General features: G+C 41.6%; 1 protein-coding gene across 1 annotated transcript in view; it reads left to right on the top strand.

Annotated features, from left to right (window-relative positions):
• The window catches only part of pole (polymerase (DNA directed), epsilon), a 108136-nt gene extending 100401 nt beyond the window's left edge, over positions 1 to 7735 (top strand). Inside the window, exons 46-49 of the mRNA XM_078227360.1 lie at positions 749 to 952; positions 3447 to 3572; positions 4497 to 4586; positions 4922 to 7735. Of these exons, the coding sequence (XP_078083486.1) occupies positions 749 to 952; positions 3447 to 3572; positions 4497 to 4586; positions 4922 to 5035 (534 nt within the window). The 3' untranslated portion in view covers positions 5036 to 7735. The remainder of the gene's footprint in view (positions 1 to 748; positions 953 to 3446; positions 3573 to 4496; positions 4587 to 4921) is intronic.
• The last annotated feature ends 11885 nt before the right edge of the window (positions 7736 to 19620 follow it).

Here is a 19620-nt window from a genome sequence, read left to right as displayed (position 1 = left end):
CCATCTCCTGGCTGCACCAAGCTATCAGTAACACCCAGGGCTACTCTGAGCCCTAACTTTCTAGCACAGAATCAGTGACCTTCCAACACCTCCATTCCCCAGAACTTCTCTGAGCCCTAACTGTCTGGAGCTTCTCTGTAAAATGCAAACAACACTCAGTCCATTATGTAAACAACCCCCTCTCCCAACAAGCAGACAGATCAATTGAAACCAAAGAACCTTCTTAAGCTCCACCCATCTGCATGAGGAGGTAGCTTTTCAAGATTCACTGAATGCTTTTAAACTGTTGAGGTCTAATTCCCAAAATAATGTCTCTCTGTACTGCTTTCCTTTTCAAGCAAGAAGTGGAGACATCACATCTCCAGTTCTCCAGCTAAGTAAAGCCACCTACTGTTTTACAGCTCTGTCTCTGCTATTCTGATTCTAATGAACAAACGTGGGTAACCTTCTGAAATGCCATTTTCTTCTAGATGTTCTGAAAATCTCTAAAACCCAACTCTTCAGTTAGTTGCACAACAACAACCTTCCCAGAAGTAAACATTACCTCTAAAATATTAACAGGAACCGGGAATTAGATTGTCAGAAGATGAAATTGAAAATATTTCATTCTCCTGTGTTTTCATTTATAGCACCATGTTTGCCTAAGTATCAGTGATCTTGTATTTAAATGACAGTAAATGGCATTGCTCTTTGCTATATGTACATGATACAAACACCACTATTGCAATGTACTCTTGTTTTCAAATAGATACTGTCTCTGGATTCGAACATAACTAACCAGGTTAACAAGTTGAAACGGGATCTTCTACGTCTAATTGATGTAGGGGAATTCTCTGAAGAAGCTCAGTTTAAGGACCCCTGCCAGTCCTACATACTACCTGAGATTATCTGCAAGAATTGCAACTTTTGCCATGACCTGGACCTTTGTAAAGACCCTTCCATCTTGCAGGAGGTAAGGAGGGATTCAACATCTCTTGCATTGTTATTACAGTAAGCAGGCAACTGAGAGTCTGATCTTGACGTAACCCAGTTATGAACAATGGAGGGAATTGATTACTTTTTCATCAACATCTGAACTATTGTATGCAATATAGTGCAGAGTGTTGTATTTTCAGAAGTAAAGGGTCACACTTATTAAGCCATATTTTGTTTAAAAAGCTGTTTTTTCTATAAAATGTGCTTATTGCATTTTTAAAAATCAAAATTTAAAAAGGTGATATGGAAAAATCATCCAATGTTGATGAAATTTATTGAAACATACAGTACAGAAAAAACCTGTCCAGCTCAATGGGTATCTGCATACTGAAGGATCTATCCAATTCGTGCAAATCCGCTGCTCTTTCCAGAGGCTCTTCCATTTTTTTATTTTCTATTTGTATATCCAGTTCTCGTTTGAAAGTTACTATTGAATATGTTTCCAAGTTTTTTAAGCAATTTAATTCGATCCTAACTTGAGTTCTAAACATATTCTAATCTCTCTGGTTCCTTTGAATAATTTGGTCTCTTACCTGTAGAAACAGTTTATCTTTATTTCCTCTATTGAAATCATTCATAATTTGCTCCAAGGAGAACAATCTCAATTCTTTAGTCTTGCTATATAACTTAAGTGTCTAATCCTTGGTATAAGTCTGGTAAATTTCCTCAGCACCCTCTCCAAAACCTTGATATTCTTTCTAAAAATCTCTAACAGAGGCCTACCCAGTGACTTGTGAATGTTTTTGCATAACTTCCTTGCTTTTGCTTATGCTTAGGAAGCAAAGGATCCTGTGTGATTTTTTTTGTAACAGCTTTGTCAACTTCTCCCTGCAAACTAAAGGTGTTTTTAATGCAGCCATCTCTATCGGGCTATTCTGAATCATTGCAGAAAAATGAAATGGGTCAACTACAGGTGTAGCATGTGGAACTTACTCAGCAATAATCTGCTCCCTGATGCTTAGTTGGGTTTTAAGACCACTTGGCTCTAGATCTCATGACAGCATCAGTCCAATTATGAGAGCTAAATTCCAGAGGTGAAAGTGACAGCACTTTATAATATCAAAGCGGCTTTGGACAGAATATGGGACAAAGAATTCTAGTAAAAAGAGAAGTAAAAGGAGATCAGGAAGGAAACACTCCACTAGCAGGAGTGGATGGTTGTGCTTGATCACCTCAGTCCCAAGACATTGCTGCAGGAGTCCCTACAAGGCAGTATCCAGAGTTTAACCATCTGCTTGGTCAGTGACCTCCTCCTCCTCCTCCTTCCACACCCGCCCCCCCCCCCCCCCTTCTTTCTCTCTCTCTCTCTCTCTCTCTCCTCCTCCACCCCCCCCCCCCCCCCCCCCCCCCCCTCGGACTGGCAAGTAACATTTGCACACAAATGCTAACTAATGACCATCTCTAACAAAAGTCTAACCACCTTCCCGTCACATTCAGTGGCAGTACCATTGCTAAAGTCCTAACCATTGAACAGAAACTCAGTTGGACCAACCACAAAAATGCCATAGCTACCCGAAAAAGCTGAAAGCTCTGAATTCTGCAGCAAGTGGCTCACCACCTGATTCCCTAAAGCTTTTCCATAAGACACAAATCAGGAATATGATCAGGTACACTCCCCTGGGTGGATGCTGATGAAGTTTGATCATCCAGGACAAAGCAGTTCACTTGATTGGCAGCCCAATCATAGCCTTAAACATCCCTCACTGCAGCACAACATGGCACATCAGTATGTATTATCTAAATATGCACTGCAAAACTTCATCAACAGCAAATCCATAACCCCATCACCTAGAATAACAGACAGAAGTTGCATGAGAAAACCATCATTTCCAAGTTCCCCTCTGCAAGCTTGATACCATCCTGATTTTGGCCTTTCCTTCATCCTCACTGGGTCAGAATCCTGAAACTTCCTAATAGCAGTGGAAGTATCTTCCAAACATGGATTACAGCAGTTCAAGAAGATGGCTCGTTGTCACCTTCCCAAGGGAATCTAGGAATAAGCAATAAATGCTAGCAATTGCTGGTGGCACCGTAACCCAATTTTTTTTTCCACATTAAAATTGGTTCAGTGATGCAGTAACAATAACAGTTGCTGACCATGGATAGTACAGTTTATTTCTAAATTGTATAAAATATGGTAGGGCTCAGGTGTAAAAAATTTTAATGATTCATATCTTTTTAAAATTTATTTATGTACAGACTCACTATGCTGTCATTTAGGCATGTTTTCTTTTCTCCATTTTAATATTTAAAAATAATTGAAGATACAGTTTCTAATTTGAAATGCTTTAAAGATCCTAACTCTTGTGATTCTGTTCAAGATTAAAATTTCAGTTTTCTTTTGGAAGTTGTTTTTGAATTATGATTATCTGCATTATGTCCTTAAATGCTTTAGCTCTTGTTCCTTGTGTTTTGGGGGCTTGAGCTTCAAGTTAGCAGACAGTGATTCTAACTCTTCTTACTTTTGGCAGGATGGCACTATATTACCAAAGTGGTGCTGCTCTAATTGCCAGACTGAATATGACTCAGATTCCATAGAAATGGAATTAGTAGAAGCACTGAAGAAGAAAATGATGGCCTATACCCTTCAGGATTTGGTACGTTAATGCATGTCCATTTATGAAGTAGCCCATGGCTGAGTCATCTTTACATTGTTTTAATTCTACCTGCATCAAATAATGGAATCCACACCCGCTAGTTAAAGGGTTGGCGCAATCTTGCTGATTTCTGAATAGATGTCAACTAACATGTTGTAAATTATATTTTTCACTTTGACCATGCACAGTAATCCTGAATTATACATATCTGGGAATCTGAATGGAAACCCAGCGCCAGAAACCTGGTGATAATCCAACGGTGATAACACCAAATAACCTGTTTAGTTTGCAAGGCTATAGGTTTAATATTTTTAAGCAATTCAACATCCAGGAGAGATAAGCATAAACCCTATGTTCAGTATATTTATCAGAATTAACTTACACCTGTTTAGCTGCCCATTTACATATTTTTGCCAACTAATTCTGTAATTTGGGAGCTGATTTGACTGCTCCTCCTCCCCCACCTGGGTTTCTGAGTCCAGGTCGTGGATATAAATTGAAACAGTCGTGGTCCCAACACAAATCTTGTGGGTGACCTGCTCCGTATTACCCCACCCCAGTCTGCTATTCCAACTCTTGTACAGTTTGTCTCTTTACCTAATCCACTGGAAGACATATCACTGAACTTGAGCCAGACTGTCTCTTCTAGATTTAGTTGATGTGGTCTGTTAGTGGCGGTGGCACGGGAGAAAGAAGTGTTTATTCTGGGCTTCACTCGAAAACCTTGCATTTTAATTTTGATTGATTGCGCTGCTTTACACTTTGGCATTGAATCTCTTTGTTATTTGAATGCAGTTGTTGTTGATCTGTGGGAACTAAATGTAAACCAAAATCATAATTACCATATCTTCCAATTAATGTACTAAGCTTTTTTTTAAAAAACTGTTGGGCAAAAATTTAATTTCCTGTTTGTTTTCTTTCTAGGTTTGTTCAAAATGTAAAGGCATTAAAGAAGCCAACATGCCAATTTATTGCAGCTGTGCCCGGGACTTCAATTTGACCATTTCCATTAAGGTATGCGTCATTCCAAACCAGCATTTTATGATGTTGTTTGGATCAAAGTTGGGCGGACGTGTCAGATGTTTTAGCTGGTTTTGGTTGAAAATAATTACCTTTTTTTCCTCTTATCTGATTGATTTTTTTCCCCAAGAGTTTTTGGAAAAATCTAAAAATTACTAGAATTTGTATTCAGCATCTCCAGACTTATTTTAATTTTGTCGCTGCGGTCCTTTACTCCCAATCACCACACATTCCCAAAATATAACTGAATATCTAACTGTATTGTAAACCCTCTTGCGTTTATATAATAAAATGGCTTAATACATGCATTTTGTTTATTCTGTGTATAGGGATTTATGGAGCAAATCCAGGTATTCCGAAATATTGCCAGACACTACAACATGCCCTTCCTTTTGGAGACTGTTGATTGGATGTTTAGGATGAATACACACTTGAAGCCATGAAGCATTACCAAGATGAACAAATTTGAATGAAGTTATGGACATCAGTGTTTATAGGTGCATTCGGAGTTAACCCTTTCTACATTGAAGTACTTGTTTAAATCTGTTTCCCTGATCCCAGCACAACCTCAGCATTTCTCCATTCTAATGGCTGACATGGTTTGAGTAGCAATCAGCTGATTGGGAGGGTACAAGTTAAACACAACAATTACTGCTTACAGACAAAACTATCCTCTCCATGGAACTGTTGGATCACAAAATGGGGTTTTTGAGATTGAGTATCTAACTTAAGCTACAACCTGGTTTCTTTGAGCTTGGATCCTGGTAAATTAACTTAATTACCTAGTTAAGTAGCTTGCAGTTCACATCCGTGTTAGCTCACTAACTACTAGATGTAGTACTACACCACTGGTAGGTGATAAAGATATCGGGAGGCAGTGTGCTGTTTGCTGTTGGTGGGATCTCCTGGTCCCACCTCTGTTGATGGGATTTCCCATTGACTGCAGCCTACGCCACTGGGACACCTGCAGCGGGGGGAGGGGGTGCTGTCAGCAGGACCAGAAGATTCCGCTGGCGTGAACAGCTGGAAAATTCTAGTCACCGTATTGTCATATTGTAATATATTCAAAAGCATTTTAAGTCTCAAATTGTTTCGATTAAGCTCAAGAAATTTCACTTGAACCTTGGAACAGAAGTTCTGTGTTTGAATGCTGTCCCTGGTATATGCTGTCTAATTTATATAGTGTGTAAAGCTTCATGGAGACCTTTTGTGGAAATACTGGAGGGAATTTCAGTTTCAAATAACATTCACAGGAATTATTCCTCATTTTCCAAAATATTCAACCCAGGTTTATAAAAAGATCATGGATCAGTCATACTTTGTGTGGAGGAGCTGATGGGAAAATTTCCAAACTGTAGATTATGATCAGCTCGTGTATGCCCTTGTGCTAGTTCTAAGTAATGTATGTACCAAGGATCATCTGATTTTATCGCGGTGAGCCATCGATTGTATGTGAGAAATCAAAAGAGTCCACCTAGACATAGTCACCAGGTAAACCGCTGAAAAATGGCAGCAGCGATGGAATTGCCCAGTATTCTCATTTGTGATCTTGTAGATTTAAATTGTATTAGATATACTAATAATTCAACTGTGAAAAGATATTCTCAAGTATGCGTTCATCATATCTGCTGATGCACCAGCACGTGCATCGTGATAGCTGTGGTTAGATTAGTTATTCGCACAGCCAGCATTGAACAAGATGTTGCTAATAACTCCTACAACTGGTCTACGTTTTCAAATAAAAGCAAAATACTGTGGAAAAAATATTCACAAACATATTTTTCACCACAAAGCCATGAAATCATTTTTTTAGAGTTCAAGAGGAAGTGAATAAAATTGAATAATTTAGTTTGCAGTAGGTTCAGTTTGCTAATTGATTTATGTAACCAGACTAAATTAGGCCATGATAAAAACAAATTACTGCGGATGCTGGGATCTAAAACAGGAAATGCTGGAAAATCTCAGCAGGTCTGAGAGAAAACAGCACTAATCTTTTGAGTCTGGATCACCCTTCATTAGAGCTTCGACAAAGGGTCACCCAGGCTCAAAACATTAACTCTGTTCTCGCTATCAGACCTGCTGAGATTTTCCAACATTTTCTGTTTAAATTAGGTTGCGAGTGTCTACATCGCTGTTAGCTGTGCTCTGTTTATGTGGCTCAAATATTTCATTAATCATATTGCAGACTGATGATTAGTTGCAATCTGCGTAGCAGTCAGTCTTAAGTATTTTCTAATCTTCAATTTCTTTAAAGTCAAAAATTATAATGAGTTATGTAGAAGTTAATGACCTTCCCCCTCCAATCTTGCATGACATAAGCTGGAAAATCACCTTGAACATGAGGCTTAAGTAAGGAAAAATATTATGGCAGCATTTTTTTTAAAGTTGACTAATTGTGATTAACAATAATGCAGACTAATGTTAATAGACCTATGCATCTGGGCCTGTGGCGTTGTGACATTTAACTCTGAAGACAGACTAGGTGGCTGGAAAGCAAGTTTATTTATGGCACAGCCCCTAATGTTTGGGCAGAATTTTTAATTTTTTGTCCAAACGTTTTAAAGTATGTTTGCTGGAAGCATTGTGCTGTTATTAAGAAGAACCATTGGTTAGAAGAATAATTAATCTCTGTTACTGGCACAATCTTTGCTGCTTTGTCTGAGTTGATATTTCAACCTAAGCAGCATTTCTAAACAAACCAAATTAATCACTGTCTTTTTTATTTATATTCTGGTTTCAAACCCACCAGCTTGCAGTTTAACCGGGTATGTTTTACTTGGTCATGTTTCCTTGGGGCAAGATGATCCCAACAGAGAGAGAGAGTTTGAAGGCAGAGTCCTTGTTCTTTATCGGGTCATATTGACAATTTTATATCTTGATGTGTAAGCAGAATCTCCAACCTTTTTCTATCTTTGTTTGAATTCTTGATGTTCGGAAATGTCTGCAGAGAGCTAGTTGGCTATAATTGTAAATACAGTTTTTTTACTATCGGGTTGTTTACAGTAAAGAGTGCTGCAGTTGATAAACACAGCAAGGACAATTTTAATTTCACTGTGATTGAACTTTATGCTGAAATTGTGTGAATATTTTAACAGTGTAATACAAATAAAATATCAACACTTCTGTGAAACTTGGGACACCCTCACACTTTCAGAGTGGTTTGTTTTCAACTTGTATACCAATCATCAGTGGTACTTAGTGACAATGGAGCAATTCATTGGCATCAAATAGTATTTACAATGCCATTCAACCCTGTGCATCCCAGTTGGTGTTCATGCTGCAGGTGTGCCTGCTCCCAACTCCCCTCCTAACGTCATTAATATTTCCTTCTGTTCATTTTTCATTCAAGTGTTTTATTTAGCTTCCCCTCAAATGCAACTATGCCATTAGACTCAACTAATCTTTATGATAACAAGTTCCACAATCTAACCACTCTCCAAGTGAAGAAGTTTCTCTTGAATTCCCAATTGGATTTACCGGTGATTATATTTATGACCCTATTTCTGGTCTCGCTCAGAATTGGAATGATCTTTTCTAAGTCCACTGTGTTAGAGAACCACTGCCTGTGTTGTGCGTGTTTCGAAAGTAGCCAGGGAAAGGATATCCAATCCAATCCTGATATCAACTGAAATTTCACTGGATGATGCTGAGTTTGCTTGGGTAATTAGAGTTTTGTCAGGGGTTTCTAACCAGCTGTTTTCATGCCAGTTTTGGAATGGAGTTAACAATTTTAATGGGTTGTGAAAGAAGGGAAGAATTGATTTGCATTTCAGCTCTTGTATTTTCTTTGCTATGGGAGGTTGTTTAATATGGCAGTCAGGAATTTCCAATTTCTGATTTTTTTCACCCACTAATCAGAGCTAAACTTAAATTACTGACTGTTATCTTGAAACTTAGTGTCTCTCCCTTTTGCAGACTTTCTTGCAGGATACTTATCATAGGACAATATGCTAATCAGATTAATTTTAACAGATTTTAAGACAAACATTGAGGCAGTATTATTGTATTGCCTGATGTACTGATTCCTTACACTTTTATTGAACCCCTACACTGAGTTTCCATTGATGTTATTGAGGTATACTGGAGGATTTGGATCTATTTTTTTCCAGATGTAAATGGTTTGAATGGTTTAAATAGAACAGAAATAAAGGTCTTCTAAATTTACCAATCTACTCACCTTACTCGATGTTATGACGTTTTAAATTACCAAATGAATGTTTAAAAAGGGTGTTTTGATACATTTAGACTTGATATAATTTAGTTGGATACAGCCTGATTATTGGATCCCAAGTTAACTCTTTAAACTGATTAAATTTGACAGAGATATAACCATCAGGCAAAGACTCAGACACTGAATTAGCAAATAATACCCAAGATTATTTATTTACTAGTGTCACAAGTAGACTTACATTAATGCTGCAATGAAGTTACTGTGAAAATCCCTTAGTCGCCACACTCTGTTCGGGTACACTGAGGAAGAATTTAGCTTGGCCAATGCACCTAACCAGCACGTCTTTCGGACTGAAGCTATTGAAGATAAGCAAAGTAAAGCAGCAGTATACTTATTGATTAACAAAATACTTTTCAAGAAAACCGAAGTATACCTATGAATAATGCACGACAGACTTCATTACTTGAAATGGATGGCCAGTCCAGAAGAAGCAGAAAGCAACTTTGGTCTTTTGTGCCAACTGGTGTTTCCCTTTCTGGCTCCAAAGGAACCTCCACTATTCGGGCTCCATGCTGATAGGAATTTTGTCTTGTTCATAGCCCGATGCTACACTACTGATCCCTGTGTTAACAGGACCTTCCTTCGCCGCCAGGATCTGTCAATCAAACTGGTTTCCCTCTACTTGGTGTAAACAAACAAAATGGTTCCCAAAACCTTTTACACCTAATTCTGGTATCACTCCACCTTGATCAAAGGTGTTGATAATAGTCGATTGGTCAATAATGTACAGATTAATTCCATTGTTTCTAGCCATTTGCTCACATTGATTAAACCCAAGACAATGGATTATTTCTAGATGTATTCTTTACCTCAAGATTGCACTAGCACTGGGGCTAGGCCAAGGACAGGGTGTCCTGATAGGGACCACTATTCGATAGTTTAAGTTCCTTTCTCACAGCTATTATTACAGCATTTTTTAAGTTTCCGACTTTAATCCTAATACAGGAATATTAGAAAGATATGCAGACATAAATATAATCTGTCTCATTAACTGATTATTAAATACCTATCCTTCAATTACAGGATAATTGAGGTACTTTCTTCGAATACACTCATCTGTTGCTGATCAGTGACTACTTCACAGCATTATGTTAAGTTATTTTGTTGTAAAAGGTTAGCAACATTAACATGGCCTTTTTTCTGATAATGTGTTGGTAAAAATGACGACTTGACCGAGGTGGATTATTGCAGAATCCATTTTTTGTAAAAAGCCTTTAAAATAAAATGGTCACATTAAGCAGACAACCTAAACACCACTAAAATAAAATCTAAAACCCAAGACTGCACCCACAACTGATCCACCTTTCCATCAGACAGTTCCTTATCGGTTCTGGTCAAGTGAATTGATCAGTTATGTATTTGTTCAGCTTTAAGTGATGACTTGCAAGCATCACCTTCCAGTGTCATTATAAGCTTGAGAAAGTATCACTTCCTAACTTGCTGACCTCAAGCCCATCAGTTACTCACAAGCTACGTGCTAAGTCCCACATTATCTGTGAACAATTGAAAAGATTATTGTTCTCTACAAATATTAGCGACTTCATGTATTTAACATTTACTCTTAAATCACTGATTGGGTAGTATCTGATCAATTGCTAAGGGACTTGATGTTGGAATTGTGGATAAAATTATCACGTGTGGCATCTTTGATATAAATTATCTGTGGTTGTATGTGGCAATTAGCAACACATAAAAGCAGAGTGGCGAATGTGACAAATGAATGACTTTTATTCAAATCAAACTGCGTAGTAATGCAGTACATGAGCACCCCGGTGGATGTGCCCCTTAATAATAAGTACTCCTGTCTGAGTACTACTGGGGAAGACAGCCCACCTGGGGGAAGCAGCGGTGGCAGTGTCTCTGGAGCTGAGCCTGGCCCAGTAGTGCAAAAGGGTAAGGAAAGGAGGGTAGTGCTAATTGGGGACTCTACGGTGAGGGGGTCAGATAGGCGTTTTTGCGGACACAGACGGGACTCTCGGATGGTGGTTTGCCTCCCTGGTGCAGGGGTCCGGGATGTCTCTGGTCGAGTCCCAGAAATCCTGAAGGGGGAGGGAGAGGAGCCGAAGGTCGTGATGCATATAGGTACTGCTGACATAGGTAGGAAGAGGGAAGGGGTCATGAAAAGAGAATATAGGGAGTTAGGTAGACAGCTGAGAAAGAGGAATGCAAAGGTAGTAATCTCGGGATTGCTGCCTGGGCCGCGGGAGAGTGAGAACAGGAATCGGTGGAGAATGAATGCGTGGCTGAGGGACTGGAGCAAGGGACAAGGATTTGGGTACTTGGATCATTGGGACCTCTTTAGGGGCAGGTGTGACCTGTTTAAAAAAGACGGGTGGCACTTGAATCCCAGGGGGACCAATATCCTGGCGGGAAGGTTGGCTAAGGCTACTGGAGAGACTTTAAACTAGAAAGGTTGGGGGGAGGGAATCGAAATGAGGGGACTGAGAGCGAGGAGGTTAGCTCGCAAATAGATAAGGAATGTAGACAGGGTAAGAGGGAGGTTAGACGAGTGATGGAGAAGGGAAGTGCTCAGGCTGAAGGTCTGAGATGTGTCTATTTTAATGCCAGGAGTGTAGTGAATAAAGTGGATGAGCTTAGAGCGTGGATTGCTGCTTCGAATTGTGATGTGGTGGCCATTACGGAGACTTGGATGTCTCAGGGACAGGACTGGGTGCTTCAGGTGCCGGGTTTTAGATGTTTCAGGAAGGACAGGGAGGGAGGCAAGAGAGGGGGGGGAGTGGCACTGTTGATCAGGGATAGTGTCACGGCTGTAGAGAAGGTGGACGCCGTGGAGGGATTGACTACGGAGTCTCTGTGGGTGGAGGTTAGGAACAGGAAGGGGTCGGTAACTTTGCTGGGTGTTTTCTATAGGCCGCCCAATAGTAACAGAGATGTTGAGGAGCAGATGGGGAAACAGATCCTGGAGAGATGTAGGGATAACAGAGTTGTCGTGATGGGAGATTTTAATTTCCCAAACATAGATTGGAATATCCCTAGGGCTAGGGGTTTGGATGGAGAGGAGTTTGTTAGGTGTGTCCAGGAGAGTTTCCTGACACAGTATGTGGATAAGCCTACTAGAGGAGAGGCTGTACTTGATCTGGTGCTGGCTAATGAACCTGGACAGGTGGAGGATCTCTCGGTGGGTGAGCATCTTGGGGATAGCGATCATAATTCTATCTCCTTCACAATAGCATTGGAAAGAGATAGGATCAGGCAGGCTAGGAAAGTGTTTCTCTGGAGTAAAGGGAAATACAGTGTCATCAGGGAGGAAATTAGACGGGTAAATTGGAAGGAGGCATTCTTGGGGAAAAGTACCGAAGGAAAGTGGAGGATTTTCAAGGAATGTTTGTCTGGAGCTCTGCATGACAACGTTCCGATGAGACGGGGGTGTTGGTAGGGTACGGGAACCGTGGTGCACGAAGGTTGTGATGAACCTGGTGAATAAGAAAAGAGAGGCGTACAGAAGGTTCAGAGAGCTAGGAGGTGTTAAGGATTTAGAGGAGTATACGGGATGTAGGAAGGAGCTTAAGAAGGAAATTAGGAGAGCGAGAAGGGGTCATGAGAAGACCTTGGCGGGTAAGATTAAGGAGAATCCCAAGGCTTTCTACAAATATGTCAAGAGTAAAAGGATGAGATGTGAAGGCATAGGACCCTTAAAAGGTGAAGGGGGAAAAGTTTGTGCGGAACCGTTAGAAATGGCGGAGGTGCTTAATGAATACTTTACCTCGGTATTCACGGTGGAAAGGGATCTGGGTGGTTGTACTGCTGGTTTGCGGTGGACAGAAAGGATCGAGCATGTGGACATAAAGAAAGAGGATGTGTTGGAACTATTGAATGGCATCAAGGTTGGTAAGTCGCCGGGACCGGATGGGATGTACCCCAGGTTACTGTGGGAGGCGAGGGAGGAGATTGCGGAGCCTTTGGCGATGATCTTTGCATCGTCGATGGAGACGGGAGAGGTTCCGGAGGATTGGAGGATTGCAGATGTGGTCCCTATATTCAAGAAAGGGAACAGGGACAGCCCGGGAAATTACCGACCGGTGAGTCTCACCTCAGTGGTTGGTAAGTTGATGGAGAGGATCCTGAGAGACAGGATTTATGATCATCTAGAGAAGTTTAGTATGATCAAAAGTAGTCAGCACGGCTTTGTCAAGGGCAGGTCGTGCCTTACGAGCCTGGTTGAGTTCTTTGAAAATGTGACCAAACACATTGACGAAGGAAGAGCGGTGGATGTGGTCTATATGGACTTCAGCAAGGCGTTCGATAAGGTCCCCCATGCAAGACTTCTTGAGAAAGTGAGAGGGCATGGGATCCAAGGGGCTGTTGCCTTGTGGATCCAGAACTGGCTTGCCTGCAGAAGGCAGAGAGTGGCTGTGGAGGGGTCTTTCTCTGCATGGAGGTCAGTGACCAGTGGAGTGCCCCAGGGATCTGTTCTGGGACCCTTGCTGTTTGTCATTTTCATAAATGACCTGGATGAGGAAGTGGAGGGATGGGTTGGTAAGTTTGCTGACGACACCAAGGTAGGTGGTGTTGTGGATAGTTTGGAGGGATGTCAGAAGTTGCAGCGAGACATAGATAGAATGCAAGACTGGGCGGAGAAGTGGCAGATGGACTTCAACCCGGATAAGTGTGTAGTGATCCATTTTGGCAGATCCAATGGGATGAAGCAGCAGTATAATATGAAGGGTACCATTCTTAGCAGTGTAGAGGATCAGAAGGACCTTGGGGTCCGGGTCCATAGGACTCTTAAATCGGCCTCGCAGGTGGAGGATGCGGTCAAGAAGGCGTACGGCGTACTAGCCTTCATTAATCGAGGGATTGAGTTTAGGAGTCGGGAGATAATGCTGCAGCTTTATAGGACCCTGGTTAGACCCCACTTGGAGTACTGCGCGCAGTTCTGGTCACCTCATTACAGGAAAGATGTTGAAGCCATTGAAAGGGTGCAGAGGAGATTTACAAGGATGTTGCCTGGATTGGGGGGCATGCCTTATGAGGATAGGTTGAGGGAGCTTGGTCTCTTCTCCCTGGAGAGACGAAGGATGAGAGGTGACCTGATAGAGGTTTACAAGATGTTGAGAGGTCTGGATAGGGTAGACTCTCAGAGGCTATTTCCAAGGGCTGAAATGGTTGCTACGAGAGGACACAGGTTTAAGGTGCTGGGGGGTAGGTACAGAGGAGATGTCAGGGGTAAGTTTTTCACTCAGAGGGTGGTGGGTGAGTGGAATCGGCTGACGTCGGTGGTGGTGGAGGCAAACTCGTTGGGGTCTTTTAAGAGACTTCTGGATGAGTACATGGGATTTAATGGGATTGAGGGCTATAGATAGGCCTAGAGGTAGGGATATGATCAGCGCAACTTGTGGGCCGAAGGGCCTGTTTGTGCTGTGGCTTTCTATGTTCTATGTTCTAATATTGCAAACGTGAATGAACAAAATAAACAACGCAATTGTGCAGTCAGCTGAGTGAAGTATAGGTCAACCTTTTAATAAAAGCAAATTACTGCGGATGCTGGAATCTGAAACCAAAAGAGAAAATGCTGAAAAATCTCAGGTCTGGCAGCATCTGTAAGGAGAGAAAAAAGCGGATGTTTCAAGCCCAGATGACCCTTTGTCAAAGGTCAACCTTTTAGTCAGCTACTGTGTTCTATGGTTAGGGGAGTAGGCAAACTACAGGAAGGAAAGGGGAATAGTCATTGGGTGTTTCTGTGATTGAAATCCAGTGGGATTGATAGGACTATAGAAGATCCCTTCCTTACTGTGTTATATATCAATGATTAAGACTTGAATGTAGGAGGCATGATTAAATAGTTTGCAGATGATAGAAAAATGGTTGTGTTAAAAATGAGGTAGAGAACTGTGGACTGCAGCGCTACAGTCCTGTTGGGGACTATTAACATTTAAAGAAGAAATCCAAACACCCATCAATTAACTGACAAAATTGCACTACAAGATTTCACACTTTTCAGCAAAAACAAACTTTATTGTATATCAAAAACATTTAAATAAATTAAACACTATTAGCTTGAGCCTATTGCTCATGGAAACCCAAATGTAAACTCAGTTCTACTTTTTCTTTCAAAGCCGAATTCTACAGGGTGTCCTTCCATTAGCTTTTTGTCTATGTGACCCTCCACATTTTCTTTTCTGACCTCATGACTCTGGATTCCACAGCTCAAACATTCCTTAATTTTGGGGAACTACTATTGTTTCTAGCTGGAAAAAACATTGAGACCCCAGTACTTCAGCCTACCTGCTCTTTATGATCTTGCCTTTCTAACTGTTAGGAGGTTAACCTGTTAACCTCCTGAGTCAACCCTGATTACAATTGAGTTCAATTCTGATCAGGCTAGTTTATGTCACACTCAACCGCTGCCTTGATGTCCAGGGAAGTCACTCTGAAATTCAGCTCTCTTGTTCATATTTGGACTAAGAGTGTAATGAAGCCAAGAACCTAAACTAAAGTTATTACTGAGTAAGTGCTGCTCAATAGAACTATCAATGACACATTCCGTCACTGCTGATAATTGAGAGTAGACTAATAGGATGACAACTGGTCAGATTGGATTACATCTGCTTTGTGTACAGATATACCTGGGGAATTTTGCACATTGGTGTGTACTAGTGCTCTTGCTGTACTGGAATGACTTGGCTAAATACGCAGCTAGCTTTGAAATATTCCTTGAATATTCTAGCTCATTGTTATCAGGGCCCAGTGCCTTTGTTGTGTCCAGTGCTTTCAGCCATTTCTTGATATCATGTGAGGTGAGTAGAATTGTCTGCAGACTGGCATCTATGATGATGGGGAACTCAAGATGAGACCAAAATGGGACATCCACTCTTTTGCGCTCATCATTCACAGAGTGCAGGAGAAAGCCATTCGGCCCATCAAGTCTGCACCAACTCTCCAACAGCATCTTGCCCAGGCTCGCACCCTGCCCTAGACCTTATGCATTTATTCTGCTACTCCCCCTATCCTACACACCTTGGGATACTAAGTGGGAGTTTTGCATGGTCAATCCACCTAACCTGCACATCTTTGGACTGTGGGAGGAAACAAGAGCACCCGGAGGAAACCCACGAAGATACAGGGAGAATAAGGAAACTCCACACAGACAGTCCCCAAGACTGGAATTAAACCCTGTCCAAGCCCAGGCATTGTGAGGCAGCAGTGCTATCCTCTGTTGTCCACATGCTTTATTGAGATGGCGGGGGGGCATATCCTTGGCCCTTCTTCCTCTGGTAGTTGACTATCTGTCACTAACCATTCACCACTGGATCTGTCAGGACTCCAGAGCTTTGATCTGACCTTTTGGTAGTGGGATCGGGAGTTCTGTTTAAAGCTTGTGTCCTGTTCTGTTTTGTCCTGTGTTGTATCTTTACCAGATTGGCTCCTCATTTTTAGATATGACAAGTGCTGCTCCTAGCATGCTGTCCCACATTCTTCATTGAACCAGGTTTGATCCCCTGTTTTTTTTCTAATAGTAGTGTGAGGGATATGCCGGGCTATGGTTGTGGTGGAATACAATATTGCTGATAGTCCCCAGGTCTCGTGGATGTCCAGTTTGGAGCTGCTGCATCTGTTCTGAATTTAAATTTAGCAAACTGGTGGTGCCAGACATCGCGGTGGTGATTGTTCTCAGTGTGAAGACAGGATTTTGTCTCTACAAGGACACTGCAGTGGTCCCTCCAATCAATGCTTTCATGGACAAATGCATTAGTGAGAGATAGATGAACACCCACGTGCCACCCCCCCCCCCCCCCCCCCCCGCCCCCTCTCAACTGCTGCCTTTTGTGTGTCACTGGATACTGTTGCTAGACAAGAGTAAAGCTTTTCTACATTTTGTTTTCAGAATCACAACTTGCAATCCCTTTTAACCCATCTCTTTAACTTCAGGGGTTGTAAGACCTTATTAAAAATGGTTAAATACAAACAAACCCAAAAGACCTGAAACCTTTGAGTCACAAGTCTATCCAGACTCCTGGCACAAAGGTTTAGAAACAAAATGAAACTGAAACTATTTTTACTTTTCTTAACAATATTGTTCATAACATGGGACAGTCGTTCTGGTGAAATAGATTTTTGTTTACGTTTATTCATTAGTGTCACAAGTAGGCTTACATTAACATTGCAATGAAGTTACTTTGAAAATGCCCTAGTCATCACACTCTGGCGCCTGTTCAGGTATACTGAGGGAGAATTTAGCACGGCCAAAGCACCTAACCAGCATGTTTTCAGACTGTGGGAGGAAACCCATGCAGACACGGGGAGAACGTGCAGACTCAGCACAGACAGTGACCCAAGCCGGGAATCGAACCCTAGTCCCTGGCACTGAGGCAGCAGTGCTAACCACTGTGCCACTGTAAATAGGACCAAACCAGCAAAATGTTGGAGGAGTCCAGGACATTGATTGTAACGTCTGATTTGGTGAGTATGACTGACAGGCTGTTGCTCGACAAGATTGTACGGGAAGAGTCTTGCATATGAAGCTCTGTCACTCTCTGCCATCTGAGTGCATTTTCTTTTGCCAGATTAGAAACAAATTAGGATTGATTATCAATGGTCCTCTTATTGTCTCAAATCAACAAAACTGTGGCTGAAAACCGGCTGCGTGCCAATAGCAATCAAATGAAACTGATGCCTTGGGTGTTTGAATGTTCATCCTGAAGAAAACTGTGACACACAATGTAATTCATGGTATTTAACTTCTGAGGAAGATGAACCAGTTAATGTTTAGAGCAATTTCTGTTCACTAAAGGAATGTATACACAGGCTTAATGCATTGAGCTGGCAGTTTAATGCAGTTCACCAGCTTATTGTAGCGAGTGTCTAGTTTTGCAAGCATTATATTTCATCATGCTCCTTTATTATGTTCCTTTGCAACTTTTCCCAGGATTTGACTCCAGCATTCCATACTGACCACTGGAAAATGTGCGACTAATTCTAGTTCTTCCAGAGATGCACCATTTTTCTGATCAGGAACTTAGAGCGGAGGAGGGGCTGAGGCAATTGTTTTATGTTTCAACACGCTGGAACCAAAAATGTTGATGTATCAGTAACTAACACAGAAATTGCCCAGAAACTTCATATATGGTCATGTATCTGTTGGCAGATTCCAGGCAGTCCAAACCCCACAAAAAGTGAACACATTTGATACAGCTGGAGGAATCCTGTGTGTGAAGACTTGACAAAAATATCTGTATCATAGAGTCATATAGGTCAGCAGCACAGAAAAGGCCCTTCGACCCATCATTGGCCCGATGGTGGGGGAGTCCAGAACCAGGGTCACAGTCTGAGGATTCGGGGTAGACCATTTAGGACGGAGGTGAGGAGACATTTCTTTACCCAAGGAGTGGTGAGCCTGTGGAATTCATTACCACAGGAAGTAGTTGATGCCAAAACATTGAATGTATTCAAGAGGCGGCTAGATATAGAACTTGGGGCGAATGGGATCAAAGGTTATGGGGAGGAAGCAGGATTCGGCTACTGAGTTGGATGATCAGCCATGATCATGATGAATGGTGAAGCAGGCTTGAAGGGCCAAATGTCCTCCTGTTCCTAGCTTCTATGTTTCTATGTTTGTGCCAGTCAAAAACAACCAATGACCTATTTAATCCCATTTTCCTGCACTTGGTCCATAGTCATGTATGCCTTGGCATCACAAGTGTACATCTAAATACTTCTTAACTCAGGCAGTGAGTTCTAGACTCCCAACACCTCTGGGTGAAATAATTTCTCCTCATATGCCCTCTAAACCTCCTGCCCTTACCTTCAAATCTGTGACCCCCTGTCATTGATCCCTCCACCAAGGGGAAACGTTTCTTCCTGTCTACTCTATCTATGCCCCTCATAACTTTTTTCTATATTCAGAATATATAAAGTTAATATTAATGTCCTGATAATTCACATTTCCCACATTTGAAATACATTTTGTATATAATATGTTGAAAACAACCTCTCTCATCCTGCTGCAGCCAGTCTGATCTTGTTTCTTGCAAGACCAATGTCATTCTTAATTTTTCAACATGTAAATATCCCTTTTAGCACTAAGCATTCATTCCTCCGATATTCATGTTGGTGGTGCTGAGTTGAAACATCCTCTTACTGGTTTCTGCAGGGGAATTTGGAAAAAGCTGGATTTCTTTGTTGTCTTTATGCTTAATCAGTGTAGTACTGGTGGGGGAGGCTTAATTTAGTAGATGTTGTAAAATGTGCTGTTACCTTTTCTCTCAGAATTATAGAATCCTACAGCGCAGGAGGCCATTTGGCCCATCGAGTCTGCACCAACCACAACCCCACCCAGGCCTCATCCCCGTAACCCCGCATTTACCCTAGCTAATATCCCTGGACACTAAGGGGCAATTTAGCATGGCCAATCCACCTAACCTACATGTCTTTAGACTGTGGGAGGAAACTGGAGCACCTGGAGGAAACCCACGCAGACACGGAAGAACGGACAAACTTCCCAAAGACAGTGACCCAAGCTGGGAATATGAACCCGGGTCCCAGGCGCTGTGAGGCAGCAGTGCTAACCACTGTGCTGCTGTGCCACAGATGAACTGACAGCACAATTTGATCTGATCACCATTACATAGACGTGGATGCACGTGAATAAAGTTAGGGAATAAACATTCTTAACATTTTGAAAAGACGAACAGAATGGGAAAGTATGAGGAGTAGCTCCGGTTATAAAAGATATCAGGATTTAGTAAGAAAAACCTTGGCTTGCAAAATCAGTTGGTAGAATCAGTATAGGGGGAGATTAAGAATAAAAGGCCAGAGGTCACTGCTCAAAGCAGTTTA

The sequence above is a fragment of the Mustelus asterias genome, chromosome 13 (assembly GCF_964213995.1).
Source record: "Mustelus asterias chromosome 13, sMusAst1.hap1.1, whole genome shotgun sequence".
Classification (NCBI taxonomy): Eukaryota; Metazoa; Chordata; class Chondrichthyes; order Carcharhiniformes; family Triakidae; genus Mustelus; species Mustelus asterias.
Note: the sequence above shows the minus strand (reverse complement) of the source record. Positions and strands in the feature narration are given on the sequence as shown.